Source organism: Poromitra crassiceps (assembly GCF_964638095.1).
Source record: "Poromitra crassiceps genome assembly, chromosome: 7".
In the NCBI taxonomy this organism is placed as follows: Eukaryota; Metazoa; Chordata; class Actinopteri; order Beryciformes; family Melamphaidae; genus Poromitra; species Poromitra crassiceps.
Window position 1 is genome coordinate 7,931,535 of NC_139628.1, and position 15,977 is coordinate 7,947,511.

General features: G+C 43.4%; 1 protein-coding gene across 1 annotated transcript in view; it reads left to right on the forward strand.

The window, feature by feature from the left end:
* LOC310779390 (complement C3-like) overlaps positions 1–8,292 on the forward strand; it is a gene marked incomplete at both ends in the record, with an annotated part of 87,644 nt that extends 79,352 nt beyond the window's left edge. Inside the window, one exon of the mRNA XM_083639926.1 lies at positions 8,111–8,292. Within this exon, the coding sequence (XP_083496052.1) occupies positions 8,111–8,292 (182 nt within the window). The remainder of the gene's footprint in view (positions 1–8,110) is intronic.
* Positions 8,293–15,977: the final 7,685 nt, after the last annotated feature.

Genomic DNA, 15,977 nt, shown 5'->3' on the forward strand with positions numbered 1-15,977 from the left:
TATCTCTCTCTCGCGTTCCCGTTCTCTGTCGGTCCCTCTCTCACTGCCTGTCTGTCTATGGAGACAGATTTATATCAATATGGGAGAGCTCGATCAAACATAAGCACGAGCGTATTATATTGTTTCACACGCGCAAATGCATACTCACACTCGCGCAATCTCACATCCCGCGCGCACAAAGACTGCACGAGCGAGGACAGAAAAGCACAGCGCGTATTTTGCTGAGCTCTGCGGGCGCAGACCCTCTCTCTCTCCGCCCCCGTGGTCGAGTTCTACGCGCTCGCATTGGAGTAAACTCCAACGCGAGCGCGCAGACTGCTGTTGCCCCCCCCCCTGGTTGTTTTCTACGCGCTCGTGTTGGACTTTTGACAATTGTGGGCGGAAACCAAGGCAGGCCTCTGGCCCTCTATGATTGGCCACTTTCAACGCCGACCCACCCCCTTAAAAAAAAAAAAAAAACTTTATTGCACCAAGGAGCCTTACACTGGTATCCAGAATACTTTGGCTATTAGGCTACCAGTTGAATCAAAATTTTCACAATCACAAACATGCCAGGGGGATTAATGGTTGATAATAATGACGACAAAAATAAAGAAAATTAATTGTTATCTTGTAAACACGGACCTCCTCCGGCCTTGATGACAGCTTCCATCACAGACAGGAAGCTTGGAGAGTCTGATCTTTATAGTCTTATAAAGTTTCTTAAGCACATGCTACAGTTTCTAATTCATCCAGTAGGCTACAGTAGTTAGAAAGTATTTAGATATGTATTCTGTATGAACTCATCTAAAGTGACTATGCCTTAAAAAGCATACCAATTAGATTGAAAGGCTAACAATACCTGAAGTACCATTCAATAGTAGCCTACCTCCTCAAAACCTAAATACAGTATTCCCCTTTTTTGCTGGGGACCCCTAGAACATCCTCAATGACCCCCTGGGAGCCTCCTGACCCCAATTTGAGAACCACTGCCCTAACAAATAAAATTGGGATCAACAAATCTGTGTTGCAGATCCCAGTAATGTGACCATCACCATGCCAACGGTTAAGGGCAGTTTGTAGTAAAGCAATTTATGATAGTTGCCACTTGCAATGTTCATGTTCTGTCATCGTTCCAGCAGGTTAATATACATCCAGCGACAGGTGATGTATCATCGTTGCATTGTCTGATAAAAAAAAGTTAGTTAAATGAACAGACAAGACAACGTTAGGCTGCTGCATTGACTCATAGGAAAAATGTATTTGTATTTTTATACATGAGAGCCATTAGACATTACAATTCACCCTTCGCTAAGTCCTGCTCCCTTGGTTAGTTGCTATGGAAGGCAAGCCACACGTAAAAAAAATGCCGTTCACAACAATATGAGGTGAGAGACATTCCCAAATAAATAATGACCAATTTCTAGAGTAACAGCTCCAAATATCGGACAGAAGTATACAGAAAGGAGTACAATATGCTTGTGAGAGCTACAGTATCACACAATATAATTTGTTGGCTAGACAATACTGTGAATGAAGACAAGAGATCATTAAACTTGAAGGAATAGCTATCTGCAAGATAGCTACAAGATGCTCGTCTCGATGTACAACACGTGTGAAATTCTTGAGCTGTGTTGTGTTCCATTACATATCGTCATCATCTGATTTATCCGTAGTCAGACATATTGTTGTCAAGTGTTATACAGGGGAAATTATCTGATGAACCAATATTTGCAGCTCTGTGTTGATTAAAACTGCAGTTATTAAACCCCTACTAAAAAAGCGTAGCCTTGATGCATCGGTAATCAGTAACTACAGACCAATATCTAATCTCCCCTTTATAGCCAAAATAATTGAAAAGGTTGTTTACCTACAACTCAATAGATTCCTAACCTCAAATGATCTCCTAGATAAACTCCAATCAGGCTTTCGCCCCCATCACAGCACTGAAACCGCGCTTACTAAAGTCATAAATGACATCAGAATGAACACAGACTCAGGCAAAAATTCGATTCTAGTGCTACTGGATCTTAGCGCTGCATTTGACACTATTGACCACTCAATTTTATTGGACAGACTGGAAAACTGGGTTGGGCTATCGGGTACGGTCCTCCAGTGGTTCAAGTCCTATCTTCAAGACAGGAAGTACTTCGTCTCCATTGGCAATTACACATCTGACCTAACTAGGATGACTTGTGGGGTGCCTCAAGGATCCATTATGGGGCCCGTTCTCTTCAACCTTCATATGCTCCCTCTAGGCCTAATTATGCAAAAAAACAAAGTAGCCTATCATAACTATGCAGACGACACTCAGCTGTATATAACTCTTTCCTCAGCTGACTATGCCCCCATAGAATCATTGTGCCAGTGCATTGATCAAATAAATAACTGGATGTGCCAGAATTTCCTACAGCTAAACAAAGACAAAACTGAGGTGATCGTGTTTGGCCCCAAAGAACAAAGGCTTAAAATCACTGTACGCCTTGAGTCTCTATCCCTGAAGCCTAAGGATCAAGTCAAAAATCTTGGAGTTATTATTGATTCCGATCTCAATTTTAACTCCCACATTAAGTCAATTAGAAAATCTGCTTTTTATCATCTTAAAAATATAGCAAGAATTAGGGGATACATGTCCAGACAGGATCAAGAAAAACTAATTCACGCCTTCATTTATAGTAGGTTAGACTACTGCAATAGCCTTTTTCTGGTCTCTCCAAAAAAGAACTTAGGCAACTTCAACTTATTCAGAATGCTGCTGCTAGAGTTCTAACGAAGACTAAGAAAGCTGATCATATCACTCCAGTTCTTAAGTCCTTAGGCTGGCTTTACACGGTGAAACTTGCACGCAACTTTAGTTGCATGAAACTTAGGTGAAACCAAGTTGCAAATGAATTGCATGGTATAAATCCTTCTGCAACTCACTTGAGACTTCTGTGAAACTCAGCCGCAACAGTTGCAAAGCGCTTAACTTTGTGGAACTAGTTTCACGCAACAGCCAATCAAAATGCTGAGAACCAGTCAGCTGATCACATAGGCTCTGGCTGTCTGAATCAGTGCGCAGTCTCAGAAGACATCTATATGTCAATATCCATTTATAGTCATAGCGCCCCCTACTGGCAACACAGAAAGTGGTTTGTAACTCGGCCGGACATGGTCCCACGCGCACCAAAATCCACATGTTTGATGAGCATCCCAGCCTGAAGACATCTAGTTGACCATTTGGAGTTATCGGCAGAGCGCCCCCTACTGGCCACACAGGAAGTTGGAGTAACTCCATTGTAGATTGTCCAATCTGCTCCAAACTTGTCATGCATGATAAGTGTCCATGCCTGTAGACATCTAGATGATCATTTAGAGTTATAGGCAGAGCGCCCCCTACTGGCAACACAGAAAGTGGTTTGTAACTTGGCCCTACATGCTCACACGTGCACCAAACTTCACATGTTTGATGAGCATCCCAGCCTGAAGACATCTAGATGACCATTTGGAGTTATAGGCAGAGCGCCCCCTACTGGCCACACAGGAAGTTGGAGTAACTTTATTGTAGATTGTCCAATCTGCTCCAAACGTGTCATGCATAAGTGTCCATGCCTGTAGACATCTATATGTCAATATCCATTTATAGTCATAGCGCCCCCTACTGGCAACACAGAAAGTGGTTTGTAACTCGCCCCTACATGCTCACACGCGCACCAAACTTCACATGTTTGATGACCATCCCAGCCGGAACACATCTACATGACAATTTGGAGTGATAGGCAGATCGCCCCCTACTGGCCAGACAGAAAGCGGTTTGTAACTCGGCCGTACATGGTCACACCCGCAACGAACTTCAGATGTTTGATGAGCATCCCAGAGCATTGAATGTATTCTGATCCATGCGGAGCCAGGATCTACATGGGTTAAAAATAATAATATTAACATGTTGTGAAGTATAGTGATCACATAACTGTTCAATGCTATGCTATATATGTTTTAATGATAATCAGTTATCTATATATGATCAATTTCATACTGTTGTCACAAGGTGGCAACAACGAGCTATTTATTTATTTATTTTCCTTGAATCAATCAATAAATTTGAGAAAAATAATAACAATGCACTCACCGGAGGCTCATTGGATCAAGCTCCTTGAAAAGAGTGTGAAACGATCCACTGGTATGTCTTTTAAGTAGCCAGTCCTTCACCCACATACGTTTAACTTTTTTTTCATGTTGTGTTTTTTCCTCCTCCTCCTCCAACATATCCATGAGTATTAATGCACTAATAGCTCTCTTCCTATTCTCGGGGCCCGGGACAGCCATATTTTATCTAACAAAGTAGCTAGCTAGCTAGCCAACCAGCCAGCCAGTGCCAGAAGAAAAACCGATACAACACCTCCGAGTCCGAATTGATATTTTCCAGCGAGAAAACGATATGAAATACGATACAAAGATGCAGAATGACAATTCTCACTTGAAAAAAGAAGAAAACCATACAATAGATGAAATTACCAATCTAGCTAGCTAATTTTGCTGGAAGGAACTGCCAAGTTGCACGAGACTTGATTATTTTTTAATTGCTTTGTGTAACTGTGAAGTTGCATGGAAATTGGGTTGCATGCAACTTGCAACCTGCAACTAGTTGCGTGCAAGTTTCACCGTGTAAAGCCAGCCTTACACTGGTTGCCAGTGTGTCAGAGAATAGATTTTAAAATACTGTTATTAGTCTATAAATCACTTAACGGCCTAGGCCCAAAATACATAGCTGAATTGCTCCCACGCTACGAACCGTCTAGAACTCTTAGGTCAACAGGGTCCAGCTTATTAACTATCCCTAGGATCAAATCAAATCACGGGAAGGCTGCATTTACCCACTATGCTTCTGCTAGCTGGAACAAATTGCCTGAAGACCTCAGATCTGCCCCAACCTTACTTACTTTTAAAAATAGACTAAAGACTTTTATGTTTACCGTCGCTTTTAACTGCTGACAGCTACTATGCAAACCCAATGAGCCCTCTACAAGTTTGAGCTCTTTCTGCAACTGCTGCGCCTGTTGCTTATTGCACTTTTTATACTCTTTTTTTTTAAGTTTTGTTGTGATGCTTTTAAATCTTTTATTTTCCTGTCAACCATTTTATGTGCTTAATGAATGCACTTTTTATACTCGTTTTTTTTGTGATGCTTTTAAATGTCCATTTTACTCTCTTCTTTTCTTTTATTTTCCTGTCAACCATTTTATGTGAAGCACTTTGAATTGCCTCTGTGTATGAAATGTGCTATACAAATAAACTTGACTTGACTTGACTAATGTTTCTGTGGCATTTTGATTAACGTTACGATTTAATTCCTTTTGGAACAAATTATGGTTCAACAGATGAAATTGATTGATTGAAAAGTGTATTTCTATAGGGACAGATACATAAACATAGAGTATTCACAGGAAACATTATTTGTTATATATCAAGATTCAAGATTCAAGATTTTTATTGTCACTCCATGGTACAAGTATCACGTGTGAAATTCTTGTGCTGTGGACTCCGTTTACAACATAGTACAAATATAACAGGGCATATGAGTGCAAAAACAACAAGAGACACAACAAGCAATAAGGCAGTATAGTGATAAGACAAGTCAGAGACAGTGGCATATTCACTGCACATAGGTGCACATGTCATGTGCATACTTTAGACATGCTTAAACATTTTAAATTTGGCGTATTTGACATACAGGTGCAAATAGCATATTCCTTATTAAACATACAATTAAACTCTGCGTTTTAAATTTGGCGTATTTGACATACAGGTGCAAATAGCATATTCCTTATTAAACATACAATTAAACATTAGACATACGTAATGGTAGCAGCTACAGTACGGTACAGTACTACACTATTTGTGTATGTTAAGGAGTCTCGTGGCCTGCGGGAAGAAACTGTTCCTCAAGCGATTTGTGCGTGCTTTTGGAACCCTGTATATATCCTGTATATATCCTGACATTTATAGCCTAAGCTAGTTTGCAATGTTTGTCCCTAGATGTTATAATCTAACTGAAGCATAGCATAGCATTTACTGCGCAGCCCGGCTATAGCATGCTTTCTCTTGTTTACCCTGACAACAGCTCACACTGACAGTCCTGACAGCTAAGTCCTGCTGCCACCTACTGTCATTGTTGGGTATTGTACCAAAATGACACTTCCTCATATGCCAAACAAGAGATGACACTATCTGATGTAAAATAGTTTCAAGAGTCCCGAATGGGACCCCAACATAATAGACTGCATGATTTACAGTATGTTGTAATGGCAGTTGGATCAAAAATTGCAGTTTTAATGGGACAATTTTGTCTCTTAACACATTCACTGCCAGCCGTTTTTTTTTACTGTAGGTAGCTTCTGCCAAAGGTTTTTTTTGAGGATTCTGGCTCATCTTTCAAGACCCGAGGATTATTTTCTGTTAGGATTTTGTGAACACAAAATATCTCAAAAGAACTAATAGAATGTGTGCTTTCTCTGTCTAAAAGAGTTAGTTTGTAGAGTTAGTAGTTATGTGGGCATTAGCAGTTGAATACAGCATGGTTTCAGCTTCTGAAAATTTAAGCTGAGATAAATGGCTTTTTGTGAAATTCGATAGAACAGTCACTTTAACCATTAATTTTTGGCATCAGTAAGACGTCAGACATCTAAACAATAGTTTTGAACAGTAATTTCCTCCATAACAGCAGGAAACCCCTCTCTCTTTCAAACTCCTCCCTCCGTGTGTGTTCTCCTCCTTCCTCCGTGGCTCTGCAGCGGGCGTGTCACAAGCGAGTTGCTGCTGCTGCTGCTGCCTGTCTGCTGGCGGCCACTCTTTGGGCGAGTCTGGATGGGCTCGCTCGTTTCTTGGGGTGTCGGTTGAGAGCTTTGATGAAGCTTTTGCGATTCTGGTCTTATTTATGCTCCGTGTTTCAAAGTGTGTTGCACCCATAATCTATTATGCAAATTTGCAATCCCCCACCGCCAGCTCCCAGCGCGAAATCGCAAAGCGTTTTCGCCAAGCCATTTTCATGAGAATGGCTTCCTCACGCGGCTGTTTTTTCTTTGCTTTCTCTCGTCTGGAGAGCACTGTCGCCACTTAGTGGGTCGGTGGAATGGGTTGTACACGTTCAGTGGCTCCCATATTTTTATAGGAGACGTAGGGAGCTTGGATCCACGTCCCACCGTCAAAATGTTAAATGTCTGAGTGTTTCAAAATTAAAATAAAAAATACATGCCCTTGATAATATATATATACTGTATATAATGTTATTTATTTTGTAGCTGGGTAACACTTAGAAATGGCTCAGGGCCCACGGGTCCTTGAAACTTTTTGAATTTGAGGAAGAGAAAATTAAGGCCTTGAAAGTTTTTGACAATTAGACATGGGTAATTTGCTTAACAAATCATCAAACATCTGACAAAGCAGCTTCCACATATTCACGACATAGGAGGTAAAGGTTCCTGGTGTCAGCGTCTGCATCATTTTGCTCAATCAGCAACTAAAACTCTGCTAGCTGGTGTTCGTTCAATGGACCGTCAAATTCAGGGACGACCAGCACACCATGTCAGCTGCAACGTCACCATCTTCTCCAGTCAGCTGCAACGTCAACGCCCCAGTCGATGTCCCGCTCGTGAATATCCTGACAGTTAACAAGACAGTAAAATACCACTTTTAGTCATCATTCCATATTTATAGCATATCATGTGATGTAATTGTCACGGGGTGACAAGGGAGATGTGGTGTGCTCCATGAAGCCGTGCAGTTTGTTTATTATTTTGTGTGACTCGGTATTGTGTGCTGTTTCATATAATCTTATGGTGTGCTGTGTATTATTTAATGCAATTGTGTGCTGTGCCTTATCAAACTATTTTGTGTGACTCGGTATTGTGTGCTGTTTCATATAATCTTATTGTGTGCTGTGTATTATTTAAGGTAATTGTGTGCTGTGCCTTATCAAGTTTGACTTTGTTTCTACTATGCGCCAAACCTGTTTAGTGCGGTGAATATACAGTAGTGCTTATGATTGAAGGACAATGCATGGACTTAATTGCATGTACACATCATGGACAATTGCACACGACACTTTCCCCTTACTCCCCCTCCTAATTGTCTCCCACTGATTGGCCCCGGCCAGCCTGCACCTGCTATAAAGACAGGTGGAACTTACCTATGAGCCCTCTTCCTCTTCCGTGTACCTACCTGGGATCCTACCAGACGCCACGCCCGACTGTACAGCAGCGACCAGACAAAGCATATCACATCGCCGTCTCCGTTCCTCCAGTGGCTGCTACTGGCTCGGTTCGGCGTCAGCTCTGATGGGCCGTGCCCCTTCAGTGTCTATTTGATGTTGCACCAGGTGGGTAATAATAATAATAATAATAATGATTGGATTTATATAGCGCCTTTCCAAGGCTCAAAGCGCTTACACAGAATCATTATTCGTTCACACCATTCGTACCGGTGGTTCAGAAGCGTGGCAGCCACACATTGGCCAATACCAATCATACCAATCATACGAGGCAAGGAGGGTTAAGTGTCTTGCCCAAGGACACAACGACGGCAGCTGGGAGGGAGCGGGGATCGAACCGCCAACCCTTGCGTCATTCGCCGACCCGCTCCACCTCCTGAGCTAAAGCCGCCCGGGTACAGCCTAGCTCATCATCCGACATTGCGAAAATGTCCTTATATTCCTCTAGTACTCTCCACAGTTCATCGCTCTGCTGGGGTTCTAACCCTTCACTCTGGCGTTGGTGCAATCCCCTGAGCATCTCTAACCTCTCGGTCTCTCCCCCTGCCTGTGGCACTGGCCGAGGGCGAGTGTTCGGAGGTGGGCTAGGGGCGTGGTCTTGGGGAGAGGCTTGGTGTAGGACAGGGGTCTGGGTTGGGTTAGGGGCTTGGATGGCGGGGTGGGGCTCGTGCTCTACAGTGACGCGGTATACAGTGATGTTGTTAACGTTAGGCCGCTCCCCTGGAACGGTGGGAGGGTGGCCCATCTGGACTATTGGCCCCCCTGGAAATGTCAATGTGCTCTTCCCTAGGTCTACTGTGCATTGGTTTAGCGTCAAGTAGTCCTCCCCCAGGATGCAGGGCCCCGCCATTTCTACCACCCACACGGGAAAGTTCACTGTCTGTCCCCCCACTGTTATCGTTACGTGCCCCCTCCCCCTCATTGGCATCAACTCACCGGATACTGTCCTTAGCAGCTGCTCTGCTGGCTGCTCCAGACGCGTCCCCTCGGGCATCATGTTGACGTTGACCAGCGTTGCCGTACACCCCGTGTCCACCAGGGCGACGCCGTATCTCCCCTGTAGGTAGACTGGAACATGGCAGCCGTTCATCGTGCGCGGCCCGCTCTGCATGCTGACAGCTCCGGCGATGTCGTCTACTTCAGGTGACGACGGAGCCCCACCTCCCCGTTGATGTCGGTGGGCTCCCTCCTGCGACGACGTGGCTACGGGGACTGTGACATCGTAGACCCATCTCGCCCCATCTGGACGGGCCCTGTGCCGTTTCCCTGGTTCCACGTTCTCCGGCGGCACTCTGCTTCCCGATGTCCGGGGCGCCCACATCCCCAGCAGATTATGCTCCCTCTGGCCCAGCTGCTGTTCCGCGGTGTGGGCCGCCGAGCGGGGTTGGGCTGCAGGGTCGCTCTGCGGAGCAGTTGTTCTTTTAGCTGCTGCACTGACTCGGACAGTTCTTTCACCATGTTGCCTTGCTCGGTCAACGCCATCTTCCACGCTGGCTCTTCTTGTAGCGGGCTCTCCGCTGCCATTCTCGCCACGGGGACAGCTCTCCCCGCGTCGCTGTCCATGGCCCAGCCCTCCACTGTCTCTCTTTCAAACGCCAGCTCCAGCGCTACTCCTAGTGTCTTCGGCCGTTGCAGCATTACTTGCTCTCTTAGGCCTCGAGGCGCGATAGCCTGGATGAAGTAATTTCGGGCTAGCTCGTCTAGTGCTTCTGGCGGCAGCCGGCTGTATACGCGCCGGCTGAGGATCTCAATGTCTGTTGCCAGCGCCCGCAGCGACTCCCCTGGTCGTCTACGCCTGTTACACAATTCCGGGACTATGATGCCACTGTCCGAAACGCCTCCTCAGGGCTGCTATCACCACGTCTAAGTCTTTTGTATCTGCCATTGCCGCCACACACGTTATAGCTTCGCCTTCCAGGGACATCACCAGGTGACTGGCTCTCTCCTCTCTCGACCAGCCATTCATGTCCGCTGCTACGTTGAACATCGTGCAATATGGCTCCCACTCGCCTTTACCGTTGTATTTTGGCGGCGTCACTTCCTTCTTTCCTCTGCGCCCACCGTCCATTGTCGCCTCGATCCGTGCCCCGTCTTTGTCACTGGCTCGCAGGCTAGCCCCGCCGGGCTGCGGGACAGCCTCCACGGCTACAGCGGCAACATCAACAGGCTCGGTTTTCACTCTCACCGGCCCCGGGTCTTCCGCTCCCCCCTCCCGCTTCGCTGGCCCGCTGGCTAGCTTCCCTGGGCCGCGGGATAGCTTCCGTGGCTGTGGTGACAGCGCCGTCTAGCTCGGATTTCATCCTCACCAGCTCTCGGCTTTCTGCTGCCCTCCCCGCTTGGGTCTCTGTGGCAGTGGCCGCATCTACCCAGTCATCCTCCTCTTCGGATGCCTGGTTGTCTGCCCCGGTTCTTTCTTTTCGCGCCTCTTGTTTGAATTTCTTCCGCTCTTTCTTCAGGAACTTGTTAACCATCTCGCCGATTCCGGAGGCAATATTCACCTTTTAAACTTCTGGCACCAATGTAGTGTTCCTGGTATTGATGAGGCAGAGGCCTCTTGCTGGTACAGGCTTCTTTATTCACAGTTAGTCATATTACAACTCTTTGGCGGTTGTCACGCTCATAGCTAGCAGCTACTCTCTAGGCGGTATATGGAGACTGCCCGCGCATGCTCAGTCTCCCCCGGAAGTCTCCCACAAGCATAGTGTTCCCCCAGCAACACTCCCACACATCAGTTCCTATGTGTATTCGAGACACTACCATTGCTCACCACTGTATGTGTAACACTGATTCGCTACAATAACATTACACCATTTAACGGTGTTATTCGGCCGTTTAACGTTAACGTACATATTTCCGTTTGCTTTTTTTTTTTTGTAGAAAATTGATTAAACTAACATTACAGACCATTGTTAGTCTGTTGCTGCTCACGTTAATTTACTGCGTGCATCATTTAACAGTGCTATTCGGCTGTTTACATTCTTCTGTTTGCGTTCACGCCATGATGAGATCAAAACTAACGTTACAGACCATTGTTACAGTCTGTGACTGTTAGTCTGTAAATCGTTTGTATTATTTATTTCCTTTACCCCCACACTGATGCAAACATACATTTGGCTGAGTTAGCTGCACATTACTCCAGTGATTAAATAAATCCATGTCCTGTAAAAATACTGATCCTCCTCAGTTTAGGGAAAGGGTTCATACATACAGTGATAATTCATGATGATGATCAATTTAATCTATGTGTCAGGTGGTCCAGTATTTTCGTGATGAGAGCAGGCAACTGACAAATAGGCAGGCACTATCTGTTATAATAATAAGATTAATTATTAACTATTTATTTTGAATTGCACTATATTCATTTTATTTGAGGACAAGCTCTTGCTTTAATTTTATTTGAGAGATTTTATGTTGGACTGTTAAAGAGAATGAGATGGTTAAATAAAATACTGAAATTGAGAAGTTTTTGGTTATTTATTTGTTTTGGGTAAATGTATTGTTATATAATAAAAATAATAAAAAATAAAAAATAATCGTTAGATTAATCGACTAATCGAAAAAATAATCGTTAGATTAATCGATAAGAAAATAATCGTTTGGGACAGCCCTAGTGTGTGTGTGTGTGTGTGTGTCGGTGTGTGTGTGTGTGTGTGTGTGTGTGTGTGTACGTGTGTGTGTGTACGTGTGTACGTGCATGCCTGTCCGTGCGTAAGTAAATGATCGAGCTAACAACATGCGACTTGTCTCTCATCAGTGTACAAAGTGAAAATGAAAGGTTTGGAAGATCCTTGGTCCACTGACATTTACACAATGCAGATAGAGGAGGTCATCAAAGAAGGTGGGTCATCATCTCCTTTAAACCTTGAATTATTTTAGTGCCTTAAAAGGAGAGAAAAAAATCCAGGTGTTTCCAGGTAGACAGCAGGAATGTCTGTATGCCTGTTACAATGTATTTAATTCCCTCCTGCTTTTATTACAGGAAGTTTTGATGTGGGTGTACAGGGGCAACTGCGTGCTTTCCTCAGTTATCCCCACTGTAGGGAGTCTTTAGAGCTGGGGACAGACAAAGCCTACCTCATCATGGGCACGTCCAGAGAAATGCGCAGAGATGAAAAGAACAACAGGTGAATTTGGTGCGAGTTGTGTGTGTGTGTGTGTGTGTGTGTGTGTGTGTGTGTGTGTGTGTGTGTGTGTGTGCGTGTGTGTGTGTGTGTGCGCACGTGCGCACACATGCATGTGTTTGTTCACCTGTATGTGTTTGTCTGCCTCAAAATATTTTTACTGTTTCACACTTTTTTATGACTGCTTGTGATATACTTGCATGCAGATCAAAAGTACCTTCCTTGCAGGCTTGGTTTGTGTGGTGTTAGGAGTTTTTCTGACATGACATTAAATGCAATTTAATTATACAACTTTTGAGGTTGTACTTGGTTGTGCATTTTACAACAGTGTAAAATTGATTACAGCAATAAACTGACTATACGTAACATGCAACCTCAAAAATGATATTTCCTGACACACAGATAGCGAAGACCATTCAAATGTCTGTTGCACTGTGTTCTCCCCAGCTATCAGTATGTGCTTGGTGAGAGGACGTGGATCGAGTACTGGCCCACAGTTGCAGAGTGTCAGACTGACGAGTACAGACCCACCTGTATGGGCATGGAGGATCTGGTCCAGCAGTACACAATCTTTGGATGTCAGCAGTAATCGAAGGAGATACATGTTTTGTTTTGCAAAAGACTTGCTATAGAGACACTGCATGTAATAGGCCACGCCCATCACGGGGGAAGAGCTCCATTCATTTCCATACACCAGCGTATTTTCCTTGAATTAAACATAGCTAAAAGCTGTTGTGTGGTGGGCTGCGCAGAAAACAAATGTAAAAAATCGCCAGTTAAAGTTTTTTTGTACTCCTGAGCAAAACCAGGAAGCCATTGAGAATTGGCGAGAAGAAAAATGTGGATCTAGCTGTCAAGAAGTAAGTTGGAGTGTTCATCTTTAGGGGTGTCACGATACACTAATTTCACGATACGATACGATACACGATATTGGGTTCACGATAACGATACGATACGATATTTTAACAATATTCTTTTTAACAAAAGTAAATAATTTGTATGTATTTATTTATAATTTATTTAACCATGTGAGTCCCGTTAAAATCGAAACCTCTTTTCAAGGGAGCCCTGGGAAAATACTGGAAAAATAGTCTTTCATTTGAAATACACAAAATACAAAACAAATGCTGTTTTTGGAAATTGTTATTATAATAACTATAAAACAACATAGAAGATAATGCTTCTCTTGCAATAGAATGTGTCACACTGTCACAAACTAAATGTTTGTTGCATGGTGAAAGAAAAATAAAGTATACAATCTATTTCTTAAATAACTCATGCTCAATTAGTAGGGTCATCTGTGGCACTTCCGTGACCGTGGAGAGCGAAGGTCCGTTTCTCAATGGATTTGTCATCTAGGAGGGTTAATAAACAAATTTAGCCGGGGTGTATTTTTAAAAAAGGCGGGGAAAATATTTGAGAGACCAAAATCCAAAATGTCTGCCGTGGAAATGAACTTTTTAATGGTTTGACCTACAATGATGCACAATACATGGTTTCAGAGCTTATTCTGGTCAAGGAATACATATTTGGTGTTTATATAATGATTTGACTTATTTTTTACCTTCAAATCCAAGATGGCTGCCAATTTTGAGCTCTAAAAGGCAGTTTTTTCAAAATCGTCATAGAGCCTTCATATTAGGCTTGAATGACAGGTCTTCTCATGATGAGTTGAATAATATACAGTATAAGTACACAGAAGTAATCTCTGAGGTCATTAAAGTCAATGTTTGTGTGTAAACAACAGTTGCTGATTTGCGGTTTCCCATTAAATAGGGTAGGCTACTGAGAATATGGTGTCCAGTTCATCCCATCACATTTTCATAATGAACCAAAAACAATTTTGCACTATAGCCTAACATAAAATAATATTCTGTATGCAAAGCTAGCAAGGTTAGTTGCTTGAGCTGAATTTAAAGGTCAACTCAAAACAAACAATGAAATTAACTTTGAAATTAAAACTGAATCCTAGGCTACTAAATTTCATCAGCACACAGTAAAGGAAACTTGTCTTTGAACTCAGCTGACTGTCTAGTCCTAATCCCTGTTGTGCAATGTCCCTTCTCAGTGAAGTTTTAGTTTTTGTTAAGAGTATGGACTTTTAATCTTGACCTTGTTGGTAGGCAACGGCCCTTTTTCAGTCAAGCATTTTCAGATTAGCTCAGTCAGTCTGTGAAGCAGTCAGTGTCAGCACTTGCGCGAGCTCGCTTTTTCTCTAACTAATGTTAACATTACACACTTTAAGACACTTTGTTTGAGGATATAAAAGGAGGTACGGTGGTGTAGTGGTAAGCACTATCGCCTCACAGCTCGAAGGTCGTGGGTTCGATTCCCACCTGGGACGATGTGAACGCTGAAGGAATGCGTGCCCGTCCGCATGTCCTCGAGTGCCCACCGCCCGGGTGGGGTCGTCAAAAGGGCCTTTCTGTGTGGAGTTTGCATGTTCTCCCCGTGCCTCCCGGGGGTTTCCTTCATATAGGAACCCCCTTCACCAAAAACATGCAATATCCTGGTTGCTAATGTGGTTCCTCCTCTGGTCGTTAAGGGCGCCTGTTCAGAGGGAGGGGAACTGGTTGGAATAGTGTGAACCTCCCACGTGCTATGTCCTACCGGTGAAGCTTCCCCTGTCAGGTGAAAAGAAGCGGCTGGCTAACTGCCCATGTCTCGGAGGAAGCATGGAGCCAGTTTCGGCTCTCCCCAGATCGGCAGAGGGTGGAGTAGCAACCAGGATAAAGAAATTATGTTAGCACTAATGGGGGATAAAAATGGGATAAAAAATCGGGGGGGAGGGGGGATATATAAAAAATAAAACTTTGTTTGAGGTTATCAACGTTATTCACTAGTCTAAAGATAGTTCTACCATCAAGAACATATAAAACAAAAGCAAAAACAATTTTTATTTGCAGAAGTCATCATTGATATTTGGTGTTAGCTAACGTTAGGTAACGTTATTATTTTTAGCTAAAGTTAATGTTATCTGTCTCCACAATTCTGTCAACTGACATATGCATTTGCTTTTGAAAATAAACAGCGTATAACAGCAATATAATATAACAGTAATATAATAGCGAGTTGCTTTCCCTCCCAATGAAAGACAAAGCACACAATGTCCTATGAATGTGTCCTAAAATGTGACAAGCCTTGCAAGCCCACCGATACAATAAATCAAGGCAAATGGGACAGCTTACAATTAAAAGCCCAAGACTGGTCAGGACTTGATAAATTTGATGATGTTTACACCACCACCTCATGGGAAGATGGGGCAACCAATCGGTACATGCATTCGTCATGTTATATTTCTATTTAATCTTCAGTTATGCTTAAGCAAGCCAGGCTGTTTATTTTCAAAAGCAAATGCATATGTCAGTTGACAGAAGTGTGGAGACAGATAACATTAACTTTAGCTAAAAATAATAACGTTACCTAACGTTAGCTAACACCAAATATCAATGATGACTTCTGCAAATAAAAATTGTTTTTGCTTTTGTTTTATATGTTCTTGATGGTAGAACTATCTTTAGACTAGTGAATAACGTTGATATCCTCAAACAAAGTGTCTTAAAGTGTGTAATGTTAACATTAGTTAGAGAAAAAGCGAGCTCGCGCAAGTGCTGACACTGACTGCTTCACAG